Source organism: Erinaceus europaeus, chromosome 12 (assembly GCF_950295315.1).
Source record: "Erinaceus europaeus chromosome 12, mEriEur2.1, whole genome shotgun sequence".
Taxonomy (NCBI): Eukaryota; Metazoa; Chordata; class Mammalia; order Eulipotyphla; family Erinaceidae; genus Erinaceus; species Erinaceus europaeus.
This window is the reverse complement of record NC_080173.1, coordinates 42,142,530-42,164,697: the sequence shown is the minus strand read 5'-3', so window position 1 is coordinate 42,164,697 and position 22,168 is coordinate 42,142,530. Positions and strand designations below refer to the sequence as shown.

The window sequence follows — 22,168 nt, the reverse complement described above, 5'->3', positions numbered from 1 at the left end:
GGCAAGGGAGCAGGGACAGAAGGGTAACTGAGTAACTCTGAACACATACTTTTCTTCCCTGTGAAATGGGCATTTGGAGATGTGGTCTGGGGTGGCAGATCCTGTGTACACATATGGCACTACCAATCTGAGGGCTTTAGCTAAATACTAACTGTCCCCTCAGCATCCATGAAGCCATCTGGGGCAGATATGGGGGAAGGGGCATTCCTTCTAGCCTGCAAGCACAGGCAATTTCATCCTGTCCCATTCTTGACCATGCTGGGCCCTAGGGAGCAGCCCTGGTAAGGTACTTAGATGTGGAGGTTTTTTTTTTGGGGGGGGTGGGAGCTGCACATTTGCCCCCTGTCCCATCAAGCATCCCTCACCTGCAGCCAGTCTGGCTGTGACTTATGCTTGAACTCCTAGGTCAAGGCTCAGGACAGGAACTGGCCAGACTGGTCCTGCTGCTTTCTTGGTTGAAGAACCAGCAGGGAGTCAGGGATTAGTATGCTAGGCTGACTCTCCTATAGTTTGGAGTTTGCCCACCACTTACCTTTTTTTAAAAATTTTTATTTATAAAAAGGAAACACTGACAAAAAAACATAGGATAAGAGGGGTACAACTCTACACACTTCCCACCACCAGAAGTCCGTATCCTATCCCCTCCCCTGATAGCTTTCCTATTTTTTCCACGAAGTAGTGGGTCTTTCTCAAAGTCCAGTAAAATTTAGTTGAACCTCAAATCCCTTTGGGCTAGTCAGGGCAGTGTATTAGTCAGCACACTTGGTGGATACATGGAGTCATATAGCTGGAAGGCAGCATGGCAGGTGGAGGGTCTGGTAGTTCTCTGGTCCTGGACCAGCCCCACCTCCCTGGAGACAGAGTTGAGTGGTACTTGTAGAGATGGAAAAAAGGAGGGAGCCCAGAACAGATGGACTGGGCTGGCTGGAGAAAACAAAGCAGTGTGTGGTGGTGGTGGCAGTGGTGGCAGTATACAGGGGCAGGGGGAAATGTGTTCTTGACCCTGGGGAAGGGTTCAGGGAAAGTTTAGAACTGTCCAAGTGTGACCCTCCCAGGTCCAGACCCCCTGTACTGGAGCCTGAGCTCACTGTCAGAAGCAGATGTCCAGCTGGGTGCCTGTGGGCCTGCTAGGGATGGACAGTACTAGAGTTGTATAAAATGAGGGCAGGTAGAATAGGACATTTACCCCCCTGGGACTTAACCCCAGACTTCATGTCCACTGTAATTTTCTCAAGTCACTCCTATCTAAGTTCATTGCCCATTGTTCGACTCAGGTGAGCCTCTAGCTCAGGGTGAAACCTGAGATTTCAAGCAAGGACCCTTACCACCACCCCTCTTTCTGATGATGACCCCCCCCCCCACCCACACACAGGATGTACAATACTTCTACTAACCAGACCCCACTGGGGCCCTGGGTGTTCACTTCTAAAATTTTGGTCCTACCATAGATCCTGAACTGAGCAAGCAGGAGGACTCACAAGCCAACATAAAGTCAAAAGACTGTGTCCCCAGCACTCCACATAGCATCTCACACACATGACAGACACTGGGTTCAATGGAGGCCTCTATCTCCCTACTTCTGCTTCATTCTGAACATCTGTGTGTGCACAGGTGCTAGTGAGGCCTAAGACACAGAAACTACAGGTGAGACAGCCTCTGTCTCTGGATGTGCAGCTCCTTCAATGGGGCTCTGACTGTCAGTCATATTCCACCCTCTGCTCCATACAGGAAAGGCAGAAGTAGGCAGGCTCCCAGGTCCTTTCTCCCAGATCATCACCTTCAGTATGAACACTGCAGCCAAGCACCCTTTATATATTTTGGTTACTACACTTTTTTCTGATGTATGGCATGTAAAGACCTTATCCCATTCTGTGAGGGGTCTCTTTGTTTGGGTATTGGTTTATTTTGCTGTGTGGGAGCTTTTTAATTTGATGTACTCCCTCTGGTTTATTTTTGCTTTAGACTTCTTTGTAATCGTATTCATTCCATTGAAGATGTCTTTAAAATTTATGTGAAAAAAGAGTTCTGCCAATATTCTCCTCTAAGTATCTGATAGTTTCTGGTCTAACATCCAAGTTCTTGATCCACTTGGAATTTACTTTTGTATCTGGTGAAATATAGTGGTTCAGTTTCATCTGCATGTTTCAACCCATTTTTTCCAACATCATTTGTTGAAGAGACTCTGCTTTCCCCATTTAATAGTCTGGGCACCTTGGTCAAAGATTAGATGTCCATAGGTGTGGGGGCTTACTTCTGGGCTCTCAATTCTATTCCACTGGTATATTCATGTTCCAGTACCAAGCAGTTTTGATAACAATGGCCCTATACTAGAATTTGAGATCTGGGAGTGTGATGCCTCCAGTTCTGTTCTTTCTCAAGATTGTTTTGGCAACTCTAGGTCTTTTCTGGTTCCAGATAAACATTTGTAGCATTTGTTCTATTCTCCTAAAATATGTGGTTGGATCTTGATGGGAATTTCATTAAATTTTTATTTGGCTCTGGGTAGTATATTCGTTTTAGTGATGTTAATTCTACCAATCCATGAACATGGAATATCTTTCCACTTCTTTGTGTCTTTTTCAGTTTCCTTGAGTAGTATCTCATAATTTTCAGTATACAAGTCTTTCACTTCTTTGGTTAGGTTTATTCCTAGATATTTCATAGTTTTTGTTGCTATATAAAAAGGAATTGATTTCTGGATTTCTGGAATGCCACTGACTTTTGAATGTTAATTTTGTAGCCAGACACCTGACTGTATTGCCTGATGATTTTCAAAAGCTTCTTGCTGGATTCCTCAGGTTTTTCTATGTATACTATCATGTCATCTGCAAATAGGGAGAGTCTGACTTCCTCACTTCCAGTCTGTATCCCTTTAATTCCTTGCTCCTGCCTGATTGCTATGGCAAGAACTTCTAACACTAATAGTAATGGTATAGTGGGCATCCCTGTCTAGTACCTGATCTGAGGGGAAATGCTTCTAGTTGTTCACCATTGAGTATGATGTTGGCTGTGGTTTGCTATATATAGACTCTACTATCTTCAAGAATTTTCCATCTATTCCCATTTTTTGTAGTGTTTTGATCATAAAGGGATGTTGTATTTTGTCAAAGGCTTTCTCTGAATCTATTGATATGATCATGTGGTTTTTGGTCTTGCTTTTATTGATGTGGTGGATCACGTTGATCTATTCACTTACCTTAAACCAACCTTGCATCCCTGGGAAAAAACCTACTTGGATATGATGAATAATCTTTTTAACATAGTGCTGCATCCGGTTGGCTAGAATTTTGTTCAATATTTTAGCATCTATATTCATCAGAAATGTTGGTCTGTAGTTTTTTTTTTTTTTTTTTTTAGTTGTGTCCCTGACTGCTTTTGGTATCCTGGCTGCTTCTCCAGCCTCCAAGGGGCCGTAGCAATGGAGACTCACAGTTGCAACTGGTGAGCCTTAGGCAAGTCCTCTCCTGCCTTCAGCAGTCTTTTTGTTAGTAAATTGCCAGGCTGTTACCAGCCTCTTGGGAGTAGATATGGGATTTAGCCCCAGGAATCTTTCCTTAGGCTCCTCTCTTTCCATGAGCTACAAGTGTTTGCACTTACAGGTGATTTAGTGGGTTCTCAAAATCATTCTAGTCCTTTCTTGGTGTGGTCCCAGGTAATCTCCTTTGATATTCCTAGTTTACTGTGGAGTGGAGCATTGTCTCTTAAACCCCAGAGCCTGTGCAACAACTTCTTGCCTGTGTGACCTGGGCACATCACATAGCCTGTCTGGGTTTTGTCCTCCTCCAGACCATGGTAGAGAATAAATAACGAAGTATTTGTGTAGGACCCTGCCCCCAGGGAGGATAGTGAGTCCTTCCTCTTGCCTTTGCTTCCCACTTCTTCTAACTCTAGAACAAACCATAACTGAAGATGTTCCTCTTTCAGGAGGCCTTCCCTGATGAGCAGACACCATGCTCTCTCCTTTAGCTAAAGCCAATTTTCCCAGAACATTTGTGGGAAATAACCACATGGATTTTCCTAGTCTGTGACAGATGGGCACATGGTGCTACGTTGAGTGATGACTGTGTTGGTTGTACCTCATGATTCACCTGGAAAGTTCTACAGTATCTTGCTTAGTCAGTCCTGGTCAGGACACAAGTCTGGATGTCACTCAAGCACACATTCATATCAAAGCTTCTAAATGCTCACTCTCAAGAATTGTTCACAGCCTGGATACCACCCTCAATCCCCTTTGAGTAGAACTAGTCTAAAGCCCTCATTTGGATACCAAATCCGGGCTAGGAATCCTGGGTTCACATTTTTGTCCCCTGGTGTACTGCTCAACTCTGGCTTATGGTGGTTTGGGGGATTGAATCTGGGACTTTAGAGCCTCAGGCAGGAGTGTCTTCTGCATAACCAACATGCTGTCTCCTCCATCCTTTTTTGGTGTTATTATTGTCAGAGGGGAGAGAGAAGGTTAGAAGACAGAGAAAGACACCTGCAGCACTGGCCCACTACTTGAGAAGCTTCCACTCTGCAAGTAGAAGCTGGGGGCTTGAACCCACATCCTTATGTATGGCAACATGTGTGCACTATCAGGTGAGCCAACACCAACGTCCAGGTTAACTTTTCCCACAGGCCTGGGTGTGAGCACCTGTGCACCTCCCACTGTGGGACCTCATCCCAATGCAGTGGCTCTTTCTGGCAGCTAGATAGGGTGGACTGGCAGTCTAGCTTCATGGGTGGGAGAGAGATGACCATGGACTCATGGCTGAGTGGGACACAGTTCAATCTTTATTGACGAGTGGGGATGCAGTTCAACAATGTAATCTCTATTCATTAGAAAATACTGTTCTTTATATCTCCTGAGGTGGAAGTGTCAGGAAGAGTATGTAGGATAGGAGGTGGGGAGAAGGAAAAAGCATGCGAACCAGTGGGAATTAAACCAATGAAAACAATGATTATGTAAATAGACCACAGCATTAAGCAATACAAGTGAACCTGATGTGATGATCAAAACTGAAGGTCTTATAAGCAGAATTTAGAAGCATACCAACATTTCCCCCTTTCTTTTTAACTAATGGCCATAGTATCAGGAGTGTGGGGTGAACAGAAACCTGTATCATACAGGCATTTTCAAAAGAACTGGCACAAGACATGGAGGAACAAGTAAGAGAGCAGCAAGAAACAGTGTAATGCCAAGGGGAGGCCTGAGGGGGTGTTTCCTGCCTCAAAGGGCAGGGCCTAGCAGACGAAAGGGCATTTCCTGCCTCTGGGGACAGGGCCTGCAGGTGTCCTATAGAGTCCCAAGGCTACTGGGTGCAAAGTCCATGGACTGCTGCGGTCAGTCTTTGAGAAGTCCAGCAGTATAAAGGGAAACTGCTGTAAAGTTGCGTAAAGTGTCCAAGAGGTGTACCAGTAAGTCCAATAGAAGTGTCAGTCCAGTGCAGATGACCACGGAAGAAATGCCAGGGGATGAAATGCTGCACATCTGTCTTGATGGGGAAGGTCAACCACTGTAATTCCGCTTTTCTGTACAGAGTGAGCTTTGGAGTCTGTGAATCAGTTTCTTCAGGTAATGCCAGGTCACATCATTGGTTTTGGGTGGTGCATTGTAGTCATGCCATCTTGTGGGTGATGTCAGAGGACAGGGGTCCAAATGGATTTCCAGAGAGTCCATTTGAGCAGATGCTTTTTCATGTGAAGACTTGACAGTTGTAATTCACTTACTTGTGAAGCAAAACTTGTAGCAGATTAGAAGTTTACTATAATTGATAACTCCATTATAATTGGTTTAAGTACCTTTATAATTTTGGAGGTCCTTTCTAGTATGATTTCAAGGTTGTTTAAACAATATAAGCTCAATAGAAGAACCATGGTTAGAAGCCTCAGGCATGAGAATCATTAGCATAACCATTGCTTTTTCTACCCTACCCATACTCATACAGTTTTCAGGATTAAACGTTTCCAAGATGTAAAAAATCAAAAGAGAAAACAAACAAACAAACAATTTTTGGGACTGTTTCTGGATGTCTCTAGAAATCATGGCTATGTCCAGCATTATGTTTTTTTATAAAGTCAATGTCATACAAAAATTCAGTCATTCAAATCACTCTTTTACGAAATGCAACTGAAAGCAGAACGCAAACTTAAGATATTCAGAAAGAACAACAGGGGGAATCGAGAGAATAGCGGTAGGTAGTTTTTGTTTTTTTCACCTTGAACCAGATTATTTAGATCTCATTATTTAGAATCATGAGTCCCTGGAGGGCGTTCTAGTCCAAAAATCTCCTCAAAATTCCATTTAGGGTGCTTCTGACAGTCCCTGCGAGATTACTGCAGGCACCCATTTTTATTTTTTTAATTTTTTTAATTTTTTAAATTTTTTTATATTTATTTAATTTATTCCCTTTTGTTGCCCTTGTTGTTTTATTGTTGTTCTTGTTGGATAGGACAGAGAGAAATGGAGAGAGGAGGGGAAGACAGAGAGGAGGAGAGAAAGATAGACACCTGCAGACCTGCTTCACCACCTGTGAAACAACTCCCCTGCAGGTGGGGAGCCGGGGTTCGAACTGGGATCCTTATGCCGGTCCTTGTGCTTTGCACCACCTGCGCTTAACCCACTGCACTACAGCCGGACTCCCAGGCACCCATTTTTAAAAACGTCTTCCCATCAAAGAAAGAATCAAATCAGGAGGGTAGAACTAACCATGTGTCTCCATTATTGGGGACTGCCAGGGTACTGGAGAATGCTCTTTAAGTTAGAGTAGTCCTTCTCTGCAGGAAACATGTGAGAGGGAGTCCAGAAAGTCCCAGGGGAAATCTCCGCACATCTCCCAAGCTCTATGATCACGGTCATAAGGAACCAAAGTTCCCAGTCAGGGAACCAAAATGTGGCCCAGAGCAAAATGTTCCAGAGACAGAGAAACTGTCTCATGAAGAAAGAGTAGAGGCTTTGGGAAACCTCTTCATAAGTAGAAAGGCAGCCCATAGTGGATAGGTAGCTAAACGGCTTTACTTATCTGGGGGATGGGCGGGTTAGGTCCCACGTTGGTGCACCATATGCCGGTCTAGCTTTGTGGGCGGGAGAGAGATGAACAGGGACTCATGGCTGAGTGGGACACAGTTCAATCTTTATTGATGAGTGGGGATGCAGTTCAACAATGTAATCTCTATTCATTAGAAAATACTGTCCTTTATATCTCCTGAGGCGGAAGTGTCAGGAAGAGGAAGTACATAGGATAGGAGGTGAGGAGAAGGAAAAAGTATGCAAACCAGTGGGAATTAAACCAATGAAAACAATGATTATGTAAATAGACCACAGCGTTAAGCAATACAAGCGAACCTGAAGTGTTGTTAAAATTTGGCGGCTCCAGCTGGCCGGGCTAGCTTCACGGGCGGGTAACAGAGATGACCAGAGGCATACGGCTGGGCAGGGAAGCTGTATTTCTTTATTCAGGGACAACAATTCATAAACTAAACCAAACTAATCACCAAACAGAACTCTGCTGTCTCTTTGCGGCAGCGCAAGCACTCTCTCTCACTCTGCAACTCTCCAACTCTGGAACTCTGGAACTCTGACCCTCTCACAGGGTTCCTAGGGGCGGGGCCAAGCGGGCCCACGAAACTAACTGGACTGATCCAATTCTCTCGGTGGGGTAGAACTACCCAATGTAAAGCATACAACAATTCCCCCTTTTCTTTTTAACTAAATGACTACTGTATCAAGGCTGTGGGGTGAACAGAAACATATATCATACAGGCATTTTTAAAAAAGAAACTGGCACAAACATGGAGAAACATGTAAGCAAGTAACAAGAACCAGTGTGCTGCCAAGGGAAGGCCTGAGGGGGCCATTTTTGCCTCTGTGGGCAAAACTTTATCAGCTTAAAAAAACATTTCTTGCCTCTGGGGGGCGTACTTTCTTGCCTCTGGGGGGCGTACTTGCCTCGACGGGCATTTGCATGGGGGCGGGGAACGGCCTAGAGTCCCAAAGGCAGCTGGCTGCAATTTACTTACTATGAAACAAAACTTGTTATTAGCATATTTCTAATAGAGAAGGAATTATAGAGACTTTTACATATCAACAATGTCTTTTAACCTTTTGTTACACCCATTCAAGATGGAATCAGGAAAGGAAACCTCAGGCATGAGAATAATTAGCATAGCCATTTTGCGATCTACCATTTCTAATAGAGAAGGTAATCGAGAGTTTTACACATCAACAAGTCTATTTAACCTTTTGTTTAGACCAACTTAGTTTAAATATATTGCTTGTTAACTAATTTTTACCTCAGACTTTAAATGTAAGTTAATTTTATCTTTATGAGAATTACGTTGAAAACCTTTTTCATTTAACTTTGTCTAGTAAGAATTTAGCCTTAAAGTTACTGTTTACCAAACTTTAAACATACACATAAACATGGTCATTAATACACAAGGAGAGAAACCTTTGTTACGAAGACATGTCATTTTAAACACGAATTTAGATATGTACTGTCTTAGTTGTTGGGGGGGGGGTTCACCATCTGGAGGTGGCTTCCCATGCAGCTTCACTTCTAGGAATTGCAGGTTGCGATCTCTGTACAAATCTCTGCGTACTCCAGCTTGTCTGCCTTCAGACCGGACTGGCAGCTGGAGATCTCGTGTGCCCAGTTTCGGCAGGGAGCCCGGGGGTCCGGGAGGTCCGGGATCGTTCCAGAATTTTTAGCAAGAGGGCACGTGGGCCAGCTTTGTAGAAGGCGTGGGCCAAGGTGCCCAGGGGTGGCGGCCATGATAGGCTGCCGCGGCCCTGTCCCATGGCCCTGCCATGTCTGCTGCCCTACTCACAGTGGCCGAGCAGTGTGGAGGGATCCCGCGTCCAGTGCCCTGCGCCACGCGGTGGAGAGCCAGCTCCCGTGGGCTGGCCTGCGTGCTGGCATTGGGCTCCTGCGTGGTGGCATCGGGCTCCTGCGTGGTGGCATCGGGCTCCAGCGTGTTGGCATCGGGCTCCAGCATGTTGGCATCGGGCTCCTGCGTGCTGGCATCAGGCTCCTGCGTGCTGGCATCGGGCTCCTGTGTGCTGGCGTCAGCCTCCTGCGTGCTGGTGTCGGGCTCTTGGGGCTCTTGTGTGCTGGCGTCGGCCTCCTGCGGGCTGCGGGGCTGCCGGCGCGGTGCGCGGGGTTGTCTGGGCGCAGCGGGCTGGCTGGCTGTTTAACCAGGTGGAAACAGCAGCTCCGCGCCTCGCCTCCCTCCCGCTGGCTCTTCCCGCTGGCTGTTCTGAGTTCGCCCGAGCGGGTGGAAACCACAGAGTGCTCCAGAGATAAATGTTCCAGAAACAGCGAAACAGTCTCGTGAAGAAAGAGCAGAGGCCTTTGGAGATCTCTTCACAAAAAGAAGAGAAGGCCATAGTACATAGGTAGCCAAATTGTCTTTACTTATCTGAGAGATGCGCAGGTCAGGTCCACGTGGGTGCCATTTGTTGTTAAAATTCGTAGGCTCCAGCTGGCCGGGCTAGCTTCACGGGCGGGTAACAGAGACGACCAGAGACATATGGCTGGGCAGGGAAGCTGTATTTCTTTATTCAGGAACAACGATTCATAAACTGAACCAAACTAATCACCAAACAGAACTCTGCTGTCTCTTTGCGGCGGCGCAAGCACTCTCTCTCACTCTGCAACTCTCCAACTCTGGAACTCTGGAACTCTGACCCTCTCTCGGGGTTCCTAGGGGCGGGGCCAAGCGGGCCCGCGAAACTAACTGGACTGATCCAATTCTCTCAGCGGGGGAGAACTACCCAATGTAAAGCATACAACACTGAAGTGATGATCAAAACAGGTCTTATAAGCAGAATTTAGAAGCATACCAACAGTGGACAACTCTCTGCCCCCTACCCCTTCTCATTTACCATCCAGGACCTCAGTGGATAAAAGACATGTGACATTCAGTGAATCTCAGAGCTTCCAGAGACAAGGGGAACCCTTGTCTGGGGAGGGTGGGAGGCCTACCCAAAGTTCACAGGACTCAGCCCCATATTTGCTTTAACCCTTGTCCCCGTGATAGAATAAGCTAAGAAGCTAAAGAAGCCCCATTTATCAGTGCCCTGTTCCAAACCAAGGTGTGGGCTAGCTCACAGCCATGATGAAAAGACAACTACACTGGCCCTCCCCACCCTGCTCCCCTACCTCACACCCAGCTCCCACCACATTGGCCGCATCTTCAGGCAGACACCTGCCACAGGTGCTTGAATCTTCCCAGAACCATCCCTCAGGAGGAGGCCCGAGGTCTGGTCTGGTTGTTCTGGTATGGCCTGACTTCAGTTCCTAAACACATACAAGAGTGCTTAACTTAAAAACAAGTGCTGTCATCCCCCACCCCACCCCTGGAAACAGGTGTTGTATGAATCCTAGTAACTAATTTTGTTCTTTGTAGCTTTTCTAAGTTCTAAGCCATGGTCAGTGAAGAGGAAACAAATAAAACAAGGTACTTCACTGAGTCAAATTTATAGCTTTGTCTCTTTGTAAAATGGTTCCGTCTTTCAAGCACTAAAAATAATGTCAAACAGCAGTTGTGGAATTATCAAGTGGAATTGGCAATTGTGGTTTGGCGAGTGGAATGTAGAACCTGCATGGCTGAGGCCCCAGGTTCAACTCCCAGACCACATGCACAGGAGAGGTTCTTTGGCCTCTGTCTCTCTCTCTCTCTCTCTCTCACACACACACACATACACACACACACTAAATATAAAACAAACAAAACAAAAAACAAAGTCATTGAAAGCATATAGGCTAAGATAGGTTGGGTTGGGCTGGTTTGGGCTGTTTGGCCAGGCTTGTCCTGGTTGGTTCAGGCTGGTTTGAACTACCATATAATTCAACCATTTCATTTCTGGACTTATATCTGAAGGAAACAAAATTACTATTTCAAAGACATACCTGCAACTCCCCCTTGTTTACTGTAGCATTATTTACAATAACCAAGCCATAGAAACTACCCAAGTGTCCCTCTATAGCTAGACAAATAAACTGTGGTTTTCTAGTTATATTGCTCAGTCATTAGAAAGAAAAATATTCTGCTGATTGTTGCAGCATAGCTATATGTGTCTTAAGGACACTATGCTAAGTGAAATGAATAAGAGAGAAAGAAGAGTGCTGCATAATCTCACTTTATATATATGGAATCTGAAAAAAATCTGACAAAAGAACAGGGCATATTGGTGGTTTCCTGGGTGAAAGCTGGGAATTGGATGGTTTATGGTCACAGGGTCCAAATTTCCAGTTATAAGATGAATCATTTCTGGGGTATAATGTGTAGCATAATGATTCTAGTTGCCTGCATTGTATTTATATATTGTACATCTGAGAAATTGTTCCACACATGTAATGTTTAAGCTATGTCAACATTACCACACAGAAAATGTTGAAACTATGAAAGCTTATTACTGAACTATCATTTACAACACATACACACTATCAAATCATTATGTTGTATGTTTTAAACTTGCTTTATGTTCTGTGTTGATAATATCTCAATAAACCTAAGGGAGAAACAGGATAAGCAGCTCAGAAAGTTGTATAACAGTGAGAGTTCTGGATTTGTAAGCATGAAATACAACCTGCAGCACTGCAGATATCAGAGTGCTACTCTGATTCACCTCATCTCTCTCATCTCATCTCATCTCATGAAATAAAGTATATCTTTCTTTTTAATAAATTTTATTTATTTATTCCCTTATTGTTGCCCTTGTTGTGTTATTGTTGTAGTTATTATTGTTGTTATTGATGTTGTCACTGTTGGATAGGACAGAGAGAAATGGAGAGAGGAGGGGAAAACAGAGAGGGAGAGAAAGATAGACACCTGCAGACCTGCTTCACCGCCTGTGAAGCGACTTCCCTGCAGGTGGGAAACTGGGGGCTCAAACTGGGATCTTTATGCCAGTCCAAAGTATATCTTTCTAAAACAGGTTACATCTGAGTACAGTGTAGTGCAAAACAGTAAGAATGTTCAAATGTTTGAGTTATGGATGGTTCTAGAGAAACGGACCTTCCTTCCTTGGCCAACAGGTGGCAGTGTTCGCTGAGGGGTTTGCCTCTGGGGACCCTTCCCTCCTAACCAGGGTTCTGATTTTCTTGTCAAGGGAGAGTTGGAAACCTCTGTGGGGCCCAAGTCAGCATCTGCCACAGTGTCTCAGCCAGGGAAAGCAGCAAGACCCAGTTCCCTCACAGATCTACTGAAGTGACTCGACAGGAGAGGTACTTTGAGGCTCTCCATCTACCTCCTGGGGCTTAACTTTCTGTGCTGACTGGTGATGTCCACAAGCCAGGAGTCAGCTGCTGAGGAACCCAGCCTCCTGGACTACTCATCCAAGTGTCCCAGTCCCTCCACAATGTCCCTCCCCACAGACTCAGGCCTTGTCCTGGTCTAGAAGGCTGTTTCCACTTCTGACACCCTGTGTCCACAAGGCTATTGTCACATTCACCTCCTCCAGGAAGCCTGCCTTTGCTTTATCCTGCCTTGTCATTGTTATCCCAGGTGTGTGTATGTGTGAGTGTGTCATTCTTCCCTTCCTCTGAATTCTTTTCCTTTTTTCCAAATAGAGGCATCTCAGACTCCTTGAACATAAATTCAGCCCAGCAAGGAGCCTGGGGAGCTTACTAAAATGGTGTTTTTTTTGTTTTTTTTTAAATAGCATATCCAAACTCAGGGGCAATTCCTGAAACTACTTATTCTGCTGTGGTGCTCTGGTCTCTTTCTTGTGAAAAAAAAAATTAATCTGGTGAGAGAGGAGAGCAAATAACAGGACAATCATTCTCTTAAGCTGAAAAAAACCTTTTTCCACAGGAAGGCTTAGAGGCTTATAGGATAGCCTGACCGGCAGGAGGAGGGGAGAACCCAGGTCTTAGCAGCTGCCTCTCCTGCAGGGTATGGGAGGAGGATGGGAGGAGCTAGCCCCAGTCCAACCTTCCCCATAAGCAGTACCCACAGATCTTGTGGCCAGAGAGACCCAGTGAGGATACTTGTGGGGACTTTACCTTCTAGAAAGCATCCTTTTCATTTCCCTCAAGAACCCCTCATCCCTGTATTGCAAATAAGAATGGTCTATTTCATGGGCTGGGGAGATAGAATAATGGTTATGCAAGTAGACTCTTATGCCTAAGGCTCCAAAGGTCCCAGGTCTCCTGCATCACCACAATAAGCCAAAGCCAAGCAGCTTTCTGGTAAAAGCAAGTAAAACAAACAAACAAATAAAAACAGAGAAAAATAAAAATTACCCAGACGGGCCAAGTGACTTCCCTAAAGTGGCCATCAGTGTCAGTACTGGACTTAGAACTCAAGGAAGGGGGGGGCACTATTGCTGAAAAATGATTCTCCTTACTTCTCTAACTGCCCTGCAAAAGGTATTTCTGTGGGTTCTGGGAGTTCTCCCAAGCAGAGTATCAGAGGTCATTGTGAAAAGGATCAAGGGCATGCCCTTTTCTCCTTGCTCCACATGAACTTTCAGGAGTGGGAGCAGCTCTCCCTTCCCTGACCCCCCAGGAACACCCTGTTCTTCCTCAGTGGCCCTTCAGGACTTTCCTGAAAAGGTTAAGTACCAAATCATCCCATCAAAGAAAATTGCACTTTTGTGCCTTAAAGACCAAATTGAGCTTTAGCAATGTAGTTATTTATGGGCTCTAATAAGCATTTTCGGGTGTGATTAACCTTTATGCCAAAGTCACACTGGGAATTGAGATGGCAGCTTCAATTCCATCCACGTTTCTTGCTGGCCTGGGGGTTGGGGACCAGGGCAGCTGAAGCAGTAGCTGTCACACTTTGGTCCTCCCTCATACCTCCCCTCCACCAGCCCCTGTGCCTCCTCTCTCTCCTCTGCCTGTCCCTCGTCCCTCCTTCCCAAGGCTTTTCATGATGGGAAACTTCGTCAGGCCACAAGGTGTCACCTTTATCCCCTTCTTTCATTTATTTGAGAGCAGGCTAACTTAATGAATCTTAATCCCCACCCTGCTCTATGACCTCTGCCACAAACCCCAGTAAAGTAGAGAGCAGGGAAGTTCTCTGTGTGCTCCCTGTAGCACTTGTTCCATCATGCCAGGGCTTCCCTGGGTCCTTGGACCATCACTGCATGTGGTGCTGTCCTGTGTCTTCCCACGCCTAACCCACAAGGTTTTAGCATTTTGGAGAGCAGAGAGATTTATAACTGAAGTGTGGGTTTGATAAGGGCATTGGGGCTTTGTGGACTGTGTGACTGCCAGGGTGGAGCCCAGGCTTCTGGTGGGTCCCCGGTCACAATATATTACAATCGTAGCTCTCTCTTCTTTAGGGATGCTAGCTTTGGCTGAGAAATGAGGAAATATCAAACTCCCCAATAAAGTAAGTTTCAGTTAAATATTAAGCACTGCTCCCGGGTTTCAGCCTGCACTGAGGGGAGCTTCTGTGCTATGGTGTCTTCTCCTGTTTATCTCTATCTCTATCTGAAAAAGGTTTCTGGGGCAGTATGTGACAAAATGCCCCAGGTGAAGACAGAAATAAATATCTACCAAATGAATATAACATTCTGCATCTTAATATGAGGCTTCATACCCCCTGCTCAGTCTATTTGTGATAAGGTCTGAGATTATAAACTCTCACATTAGAGCTCCTCGGTAGGGTACCTGTATTATTATGCATGTAGCCTGGTTTTGAGCCCCAGCACCTCATGGGAGGTGCCATGATAACAAAGAAAGCTTGGGTGATGTGACATCTTCCCCTTGCTCTTCTCTCTCTGAATTAAAAAAAAAAAGTGACCTGGAGCAGTAAAATTACACCCACATGAGGCCCTTAAAAGAGTCCTTAAAATAACCAACTGCTTCAGAGGAAACACTCTTGAATTATTGGGAACCTATTCCTACCATGTAACAATTGCCTGAGAATGGGAAGCTGAGTGGACTCTGAGGAGGAGCCTAGCCTGTTCCAGGAGGGAAAGCCCAGATTTCCTAGGCAGCAGACCAAGCCTTGTGGTGAGCAGACTGGAGTGACTCTACATAAAACTATGGAGCTGACCTTTTGTGAGAGAAGCTGGCTCAGGAATTTCAAGAAGCGGCTTTTTCTTTGCATAATGCAACACAGGCCTTCTGTGGGTAGGAAATGACTTTGTGAATCATCATATCTAAACTGGAGACAGACAGGAGGGCAAGGTTTGAGACAGCCAAGGGCTAGCTGGCTCTGGACCCTGGGGTGCTGGGCTGGTTTCCTAATGCATCTGGATTTGCTCTACTTCTCTAGGGAACCTGAAACAGTGAGATGTGAGGTGGGGCCATGTGGTCTGCACAGCTGCCAGTTAGCTAGAATCTGGGGTGCTATGCCCAATACTGAAGTAGTTTCCATGTACTGGGCAGCTAGTCTGGGGTCTCCTAGACCTGCAAGCCTCAGGAGTCCCAGGATCCCACTTGTGTGCACACACAGGGGACAGGGACACAATGAACCTGCTACTTTGCTGTGGAGAGCTGAGGAAGGTGTTAGTATTAGAAGTGGTCCTGGAGTTAGTTTGGGGGGAGGGGTTGTGGGGCTCAGCAAGGTGAGAGAAGGGCACAGAGCCACATGGATAAAGTGTTTCAGGTGCTAGCAGGGTTCTGTATCCTGGGAGAATGTAGAACATGGTGTACTGTTAAAGAAAGACTGGAGTTATGAAGTCTGATTTGGGGATTATAAAGAGAATGATGGAATGCCAGGCTGTGGAGCTATTTTTGAATAGGGTATTTCTAGTTTCTTTAATTTGCCTGCGGCTGTGCTGGCTCTGGGAGCCCAGCTTCCAAGTTTGTGTGTGTTAGGGGGTGGCAGAGGCAGGGGTGGAGTGAGAGGCTGGGACCAAATCTCTAGGCCCCGAAGAGCCCTCTCTCCCCGGGGGATAGTACAGAACAGGTATGCCGAGGATACTGTACTCTGCTTAGTAAACACTGGGTGGCCCAGGCCTTCTTCCTCTTTGCATGTCTGAGTTTGCGTTTGGAAAATGAGGGTAAAGACTTTTCTCCATCTCTCTGGGGACCACGGGGATGAATGGGTTTATTCTAATTGCTCCTACACCAAGGGAAGAGTGGTCCATCCCAGCATAGCTTGCAGTATATCCCAAGTTCAGGGCACTAGGTGGGGGGACAGGACTGGGAAGGTATACCAGAAGGCATGCCAGTGAGAGAAGATAGTAAGAAAACCCTGACAAGAAGGAGTGACACAGGTAGATCAATTGGGGAGGGGCAGGCACGAACCCAGGTCCTTGGGTTAACATATGTGTTCTGTAGCATTCTTAAGCACACCTTTTAAGGAGGTTCCCCAAGTTCTTAGTAATAAAGATAAATAGCATTTTGATATTTAATTGATTTCCCTTTCCCCCCAAACTTTGACATAGCCTGGCACTATTATTTTTTTTAAATTTTATTTATTTATTTATTCCCCTTTTGTTGCCCTTGTTGTTTTACTGTTGTAGTTATTATCGATGTCATTGTTGTTGGATAGGACAGAGAGAAATGGAGAAAGGAGGGGAAGACAGAGAAGAGGAGAGAAAGACAGACACCTGCAGACCTGCTTCACCGCCTGTGAAGCGCCTCCCCTGCAGCTGGGGAGCCGGGGGCTCAAACCTGGATCCTTTTGCCAGTCCTTGAGTTTGGCGCCACCTGCGCTTAACCCGCTGCGCTACCGCCCGACTCCCGCCTGGCACTATTATTAATCTTGTCTCTTAAAAAGTGTTTTTTTTTTTAATAAAACAAGGACAACAAAAGGGAATAAATAAATAAAATACAAAAAAAAAGAATAAGAAAGCTATCAGGGGAGGGGATGAGATATCGAGTTCTGGTGGTGGGAATTGTGCCCCTCTTATCCTAAAGTCTTGTCAATGTTTCCATTTTATAAATAAATTAAAAAAAAAATCTGTCCCTTTCTGTATCCACCTTCCATAGGTGAATGGTGCTCTTCCTGATGTTGTTTGTTATTATCCTTTACTATCTTCAATATTTTTAAAGTTAGCTTTTTATTGTTGTTGTTTGTTTTTGTTCTTTTTTAAACGTTATGTATGTATGTATTTATTTATTTTAATAATTTATTTTGACGGGAGTCGGGAGGTAGTGCAGCGGGTTAAGCACACGTGGCACAAAGCGCAAGGACCAACATAAGGATCCCTGTTCGAGCCCCCAGTTCCCCCCTTCAGGGGAGTCACTTCACAAGTGATGAAGTGACTGCAGGTGGGGAGCCGGGATCCTTGCCCTTTGCTCCATGTGCGCTGAACCCACTGCGCTACTGCCCGACTCCCCACACCTGTCTTTACAGGTGAGGAGACCAGAGAGGTCAGGTGACCCCCCCAGAAGCCTACCAGGGATGGACCCCAAGCTTCTTCTGACTCTAAGTCGATGGGGAGGCTAATGGCCTCCAGAAAGGGGACAGGATGAATGTGCAGGAGGACTAGTGGAAAAGGCAGCCATCCAAGTTGGGGAGCCTGCAATTCTTCTTCTGGTGGGGGAGTTTCATGCATGTGCCCCACCAGGAAGGCCAGTGGCAGAGGTTCTCCCAAAACAGGGCAGCTATCTTTCTAGCACATCATTCTCGCACCTCTCTAGGCCTCAAGTTTCCTCATTTGTAAGCACAAAGAACCACACCAGCCCTGAGTGATAATTGTCATTACAGGTGTAAAAGTGCTCTGTAAACAATGAGGCCATCTTTGTGGTGACTGGTAGTTGAAAGAATTCACAGAACAAGAGACTGGGAGTGACTGCAGCTTGGGAGAGAGAGAGGCAGGTGAGGGCCTGTGAACCCAAGGGGTGGGGTATGGGAGGGTGTGTATGTGTGTTTATGTGAGTATGAATAAGTTTGTGTACACATGTGTATGAATCTGTATCCATATGTGGGCTCACATATGTGGTATGTACATGTATGCATGTGTGTGTACATGTATGCATGTGTGTGTATGTGTGGGTGTATGTGTGTAAGTATATATTAATGTGGCACATGTGCATTCATGTAGGGGAATTAATACATGTATGCACATATACATGCATGTGTATTCATATGGAAGCATGTATGTACAAATATAGATGCATGCATGTGCACGTATACATGCATGCTTGTGTTCATGTGGGTATACAAATGCAAAGTGTGGATGTGTTTGTGTGCAAATGTGTCTGTGTCTGTTCATGTATGTGTATATATGTGTGTACATTTATGTGTGTGAGACACAGCTTGGGGTGTCCTGGGGCTGAAGGCAACTTCTGTAGACAAAGCCTCAACAGAGGCCTCTGGAACTGGCAACCAGCTCTGTCCAGGGTTCCTAGGCATCTGCTGTAGCAGCCTCCCTGCAACTCCAAACCATTCAGGCAAAGAGGACCTGGAGTGGGGGCAAGGAGGTCATAGAAGGGGATGTCTGGGGAGAGACTGTGAGGAGGCAGAGAGGGACCCAAAAAATTGCTGTCCAGGCTATTTGTGACACAGTCTAACCATATCCTTTACTTCTCTATCCTCCCAGGTCCTTCTCATCCTAGGGCTGAACCCTGTCTCTGGGTCCTTTCAGGACCAGCACTGCGAGAGCCTGTCCTTGGCCAATAACTTCTCTGGTGAGTACCTCCACCACCTCCTGCAAATTCCAGGCCACCACTCTGTCCCCTCCCAGCAACCCCAGAACCTGCACCTAGAACCATACCCTCAGGAGGGAATAGCAGAGAGATCTCTTATATGGGGTTTCCCAGAGACTCAGTGTGCCTCCACAGAGTGCTGGGTTGAGCAGAGTGCTGAAGTTGGAGGTAAGTTTTGTGGGAAGACTAGGTACCAAGGGCACAGAGGGGCATGTGACAAGTCCAACAATCAATTCTCTTCTGAGGTGAGTGGCAGTGAAGGGTCACCTTGGCCCTCACTTCCATGAGAATCAAAGGACATCAGTGCTCAGGGGGCATCAGTGAGGATGCCAGGATGAAGTTAGCTGCATTAGCAATGCTCGTGGCAGAGTGCTCTGTGGCATGGGTCAAGTGCCAGCCATTGGAAGGGGTCTTAGAGATTGTTTATCCAGTTCCCACAACAACTCTGAGCTAGCTGCTGTCACCATCATTTTACATATAAGGAAACTAAGGCACAGAGAACAGTGAGTGTGGGAGTGCAGGTTTCCTGGCTTCCAGATTCCTTCCTCAGCACCATGCTTGACTCCCTTTAGTGGAAAATACAGTAGAGCTGCTGATGTCATCGACACTTGTATAACTTCATTGGCAAAGTGCTTTTCAATATATATTTTTCCACCATCAGGGGATCTGTGCCTGTACAACTCCATCACTCCCTATAGCCATTTTTTTATTACTAGTGGTTTACCAGATTATAATATTATAGAAGATAGTTCCACACTGCATTTACCACCAATGTTCTGTGCCCCCACCCTCATAATAATAACCTCAGAGACCATTTTTTTCTTTCCTTCTTTTTTCCTTCTGCTTTTGATAGAGAATCAGAGAGAATTAGAGAGGGAGGGAGAGGGGAAGCAAGAAATCTGTAGTACTGCTCTATCACTTTAGAAGTTTTTTCACCCTGTAGGTGGGAACTGGGGACATTAACCCAGGTCAACATGCATGATAACTTATTCTCTCTATAGGGTAAGCTAACACCCAGCTCTGAGTAATTACTCTGAGTAATCTGAGTAGCTCTGAGTAATCTTATCTCATTCTCACAAGAGTTCATAACTCAGCATTTGTACAGATGAAGAAATTGAGGCACGGGGGAGTTACGTAACTCCCACAGAACCCATGATTAGGTCTTTGGATCCTTCAGGCCATGCCATGGACCTTGACCTCTACTCGGGGTCCTGGGCACTACTGCTCCCTGCACTTCCCTGCTTCTTAACTCCCTGATGATGTGTTTTGCTCTTTATTCATCTCGTTAATCCAATTTAGCTCAGTACTAAACATATACTGTGCACTGGGACTCATGTGAGGCACTCAGGAAACAGAAAGAGAGTCCCAGTCTGGACTATCAATCAAGCTCACAAGCACCTGTGCTATGAATCAGAGGCATGGAGGATACTGGTGGAGAAATATGCAGTATGTGTGTAAGCTGGAAAACCAAAGTATTGGTCTCTGAAGCTGGACCTCTGAAGCTAGAGAGAGAAACTCACACATCTCAGAGTAGCTGCTACCTGCTGCCCCCCCCCCTTGCTAGAGAGTGCCTGGAGGGACACTTTCCTGACAGAGCACTGATGCTGGAGAATATAGCTGGGTTCTGAAGCTTTTGGTGCTGCTCAGTCCTGTTCCAGTTGTGTGTGTGGGGGGGAGCATTAGTAGCCACAGGGGTGAGCATTATTGAGCCCAGTTGTAAATACTGCCACTTGTAAAGTTAGGATGGGGGAATGTGACATCTGCCTCCAGGATTTATTATAATTGAATGCACTAAATTTTATGGCAACATTTCACAAACTATAGAGTATTATTCCACTCCTGAGTATTATCTATGTTTGTCGGCAGGCTTTAAAAAGTGCTTTCTAAAAAAAAAAAAAAGTGCTTTCTGTATTGCTGGAATAAGGGCAGGTACTTGCTCATTGCAATGGAGGTGGCAAGCCTGAAAAACAGCTAGCTTGGATAGTGTGCTGCTTTGTCCTGTGCCAGACATGGGTTCAAGCCCAGTCCCCACTGTGCTGAAGGAAATTTTAGTGTTGTGTACTTTTCACTCTCTTTGCCTCTCTGCTTCTCTGGTTCTATCTAGGAGAAAAAAACAAGAAAGAAAGTGGTGGAGGTGGTGGCAGGGTATGATCAGTGATGATATGAATACGGGAAGGCTTCCAGAAGGAAAAGGTCTCAAGGTGCCTGAGAGACTTTGAGTGTGTACCAACAGAGAAGAGCTAGTGCACTGAGCCAAAGCTAGAGCTGGGATTGGTGGCAGGACAGGGAATATGGAGGAACAGTAAGCATGGGGTGGTAATGAGAGTACTTGTTTTGTTTGTTTTAAGGTTTATTTATTTATTTATTTATTGCCTCCAGGGTTATTGCTGGGGCTCAGAGCGTGCCTGCACTACAAATCTACTGCTCCTGGAAGCTATTTTTTCCCCTTTTATTGCCCTTGTTGTTTATCGTTGTTGTTGTTACTGTTGTTAGATAGGACAGAGAGAAACCGAGAGAGGAGGGCAGACAAAGAGGAGGAGAGAAAGATAAACACCTGCAGACCTGCTTCACCGCCTGTGAAGCGAACCCCCTGCAGGTAGGGAGCCGGGGGCTCAAACTGGGATCCTTACACTGGTCCTTGTACTTTGCATTATGTGTGCTTAACCCACTGGGCTACTGCGCGACCCATCCATCCATTTATTTATTTATTCATTTATTTATTTAGGAGAGAAATGGAGATTGGAAGGGGAGGGAGGATAAAGAGTGAGAGAGACACATAGCTACAGCACTGCTCCACCAGTCGTGAAGCTTCCCCCTTACAACTGGGACCAGAGGCTTGAACCCAGTTCCTTGTGCATTGTAATGTGTGCACTCAACCAAGTGTGCCACCATCTGGCTTCCTGGGGTGATACTAGGCTCCAGGACCATCTGGCAGCAGAGTTGGCTGAGTGGAGGGGCACTGGCCAGTTCTTAGGCAAGAGGCTGTACTTTAGCTGAGAGACTCGGCAGGACTCCACATTGGGCCTGAGATGAAAAGGCCCAAGCAATTGGGCCAGGTCAGGCTCCATTAACTTTCTTGTTATCTCCAGGAGGAGTGACAGCCCTGAGCCCATGCAGGTGTCACCTGTCCTTGCAGGCAACAGGCCCTGATGAATGGTGTTCCCCAGTGGCTTGTGTTTTGTACCCCTTCCTCCAGCCTGACCCAGCCCATCTGGCTTCATGGCATATAATCCATCATCTTCCACAACTGCCTCTAATAACAGCTATCTGTCTTTGACACCAAAACCTGCCCAGACTGATGGACATGGGGAGAGGCAGATGGTGAAGGAGAGGGGGTGCAGACGGATAGGCATTTGGTGGCTGCTGCTGGCACTGAGCTGGGGCCTTTGGGGGCCTCTCACATGCCTCATGCCAGGAGCAGGGGCAGGGTGGGTCTCAAGGGCCATGGCTCCATCATCATGTAGCAGATCACAGACTTGGCAGCTCACAAAATCATGGCACGTCTATGGCAAAATTAGAAGGTAATTGAGTTACTGACAAGAAGACAGATAGATGGAATCTCATTGTCGAAAGAGGTCTGAATTATCAGTTTCTATCCCCTCTCTGCATTTAGGTTGTGAATAGGC

General features: G+C 46.0%; 1 protein-coding gene across 2 annotated transcripts in view; it reads left to right on the top strand.

Moving 5' to 3' along the window:
- The window catches only part of CRHR1 (corticotropin releasing hormone receptor 1), a 54,053-nt gene that overhangs the window by 5,355 nt on the left and 26,530 nt on the right, over positions 1-22,168 (top strand). For both annotated transcript variants that reach the window (XM_060203294.1, XM_007529660.3), the window contains exon 2: positions 18,437-18,524. In XM_060203294.1, the coding sequence (XP_060059277.1) occupies positions 18,437-18,524 (88 nt within the window). The remainder of the gene's footprint in view (positions 1-18,436; positions 18,525-22,168) is intronic.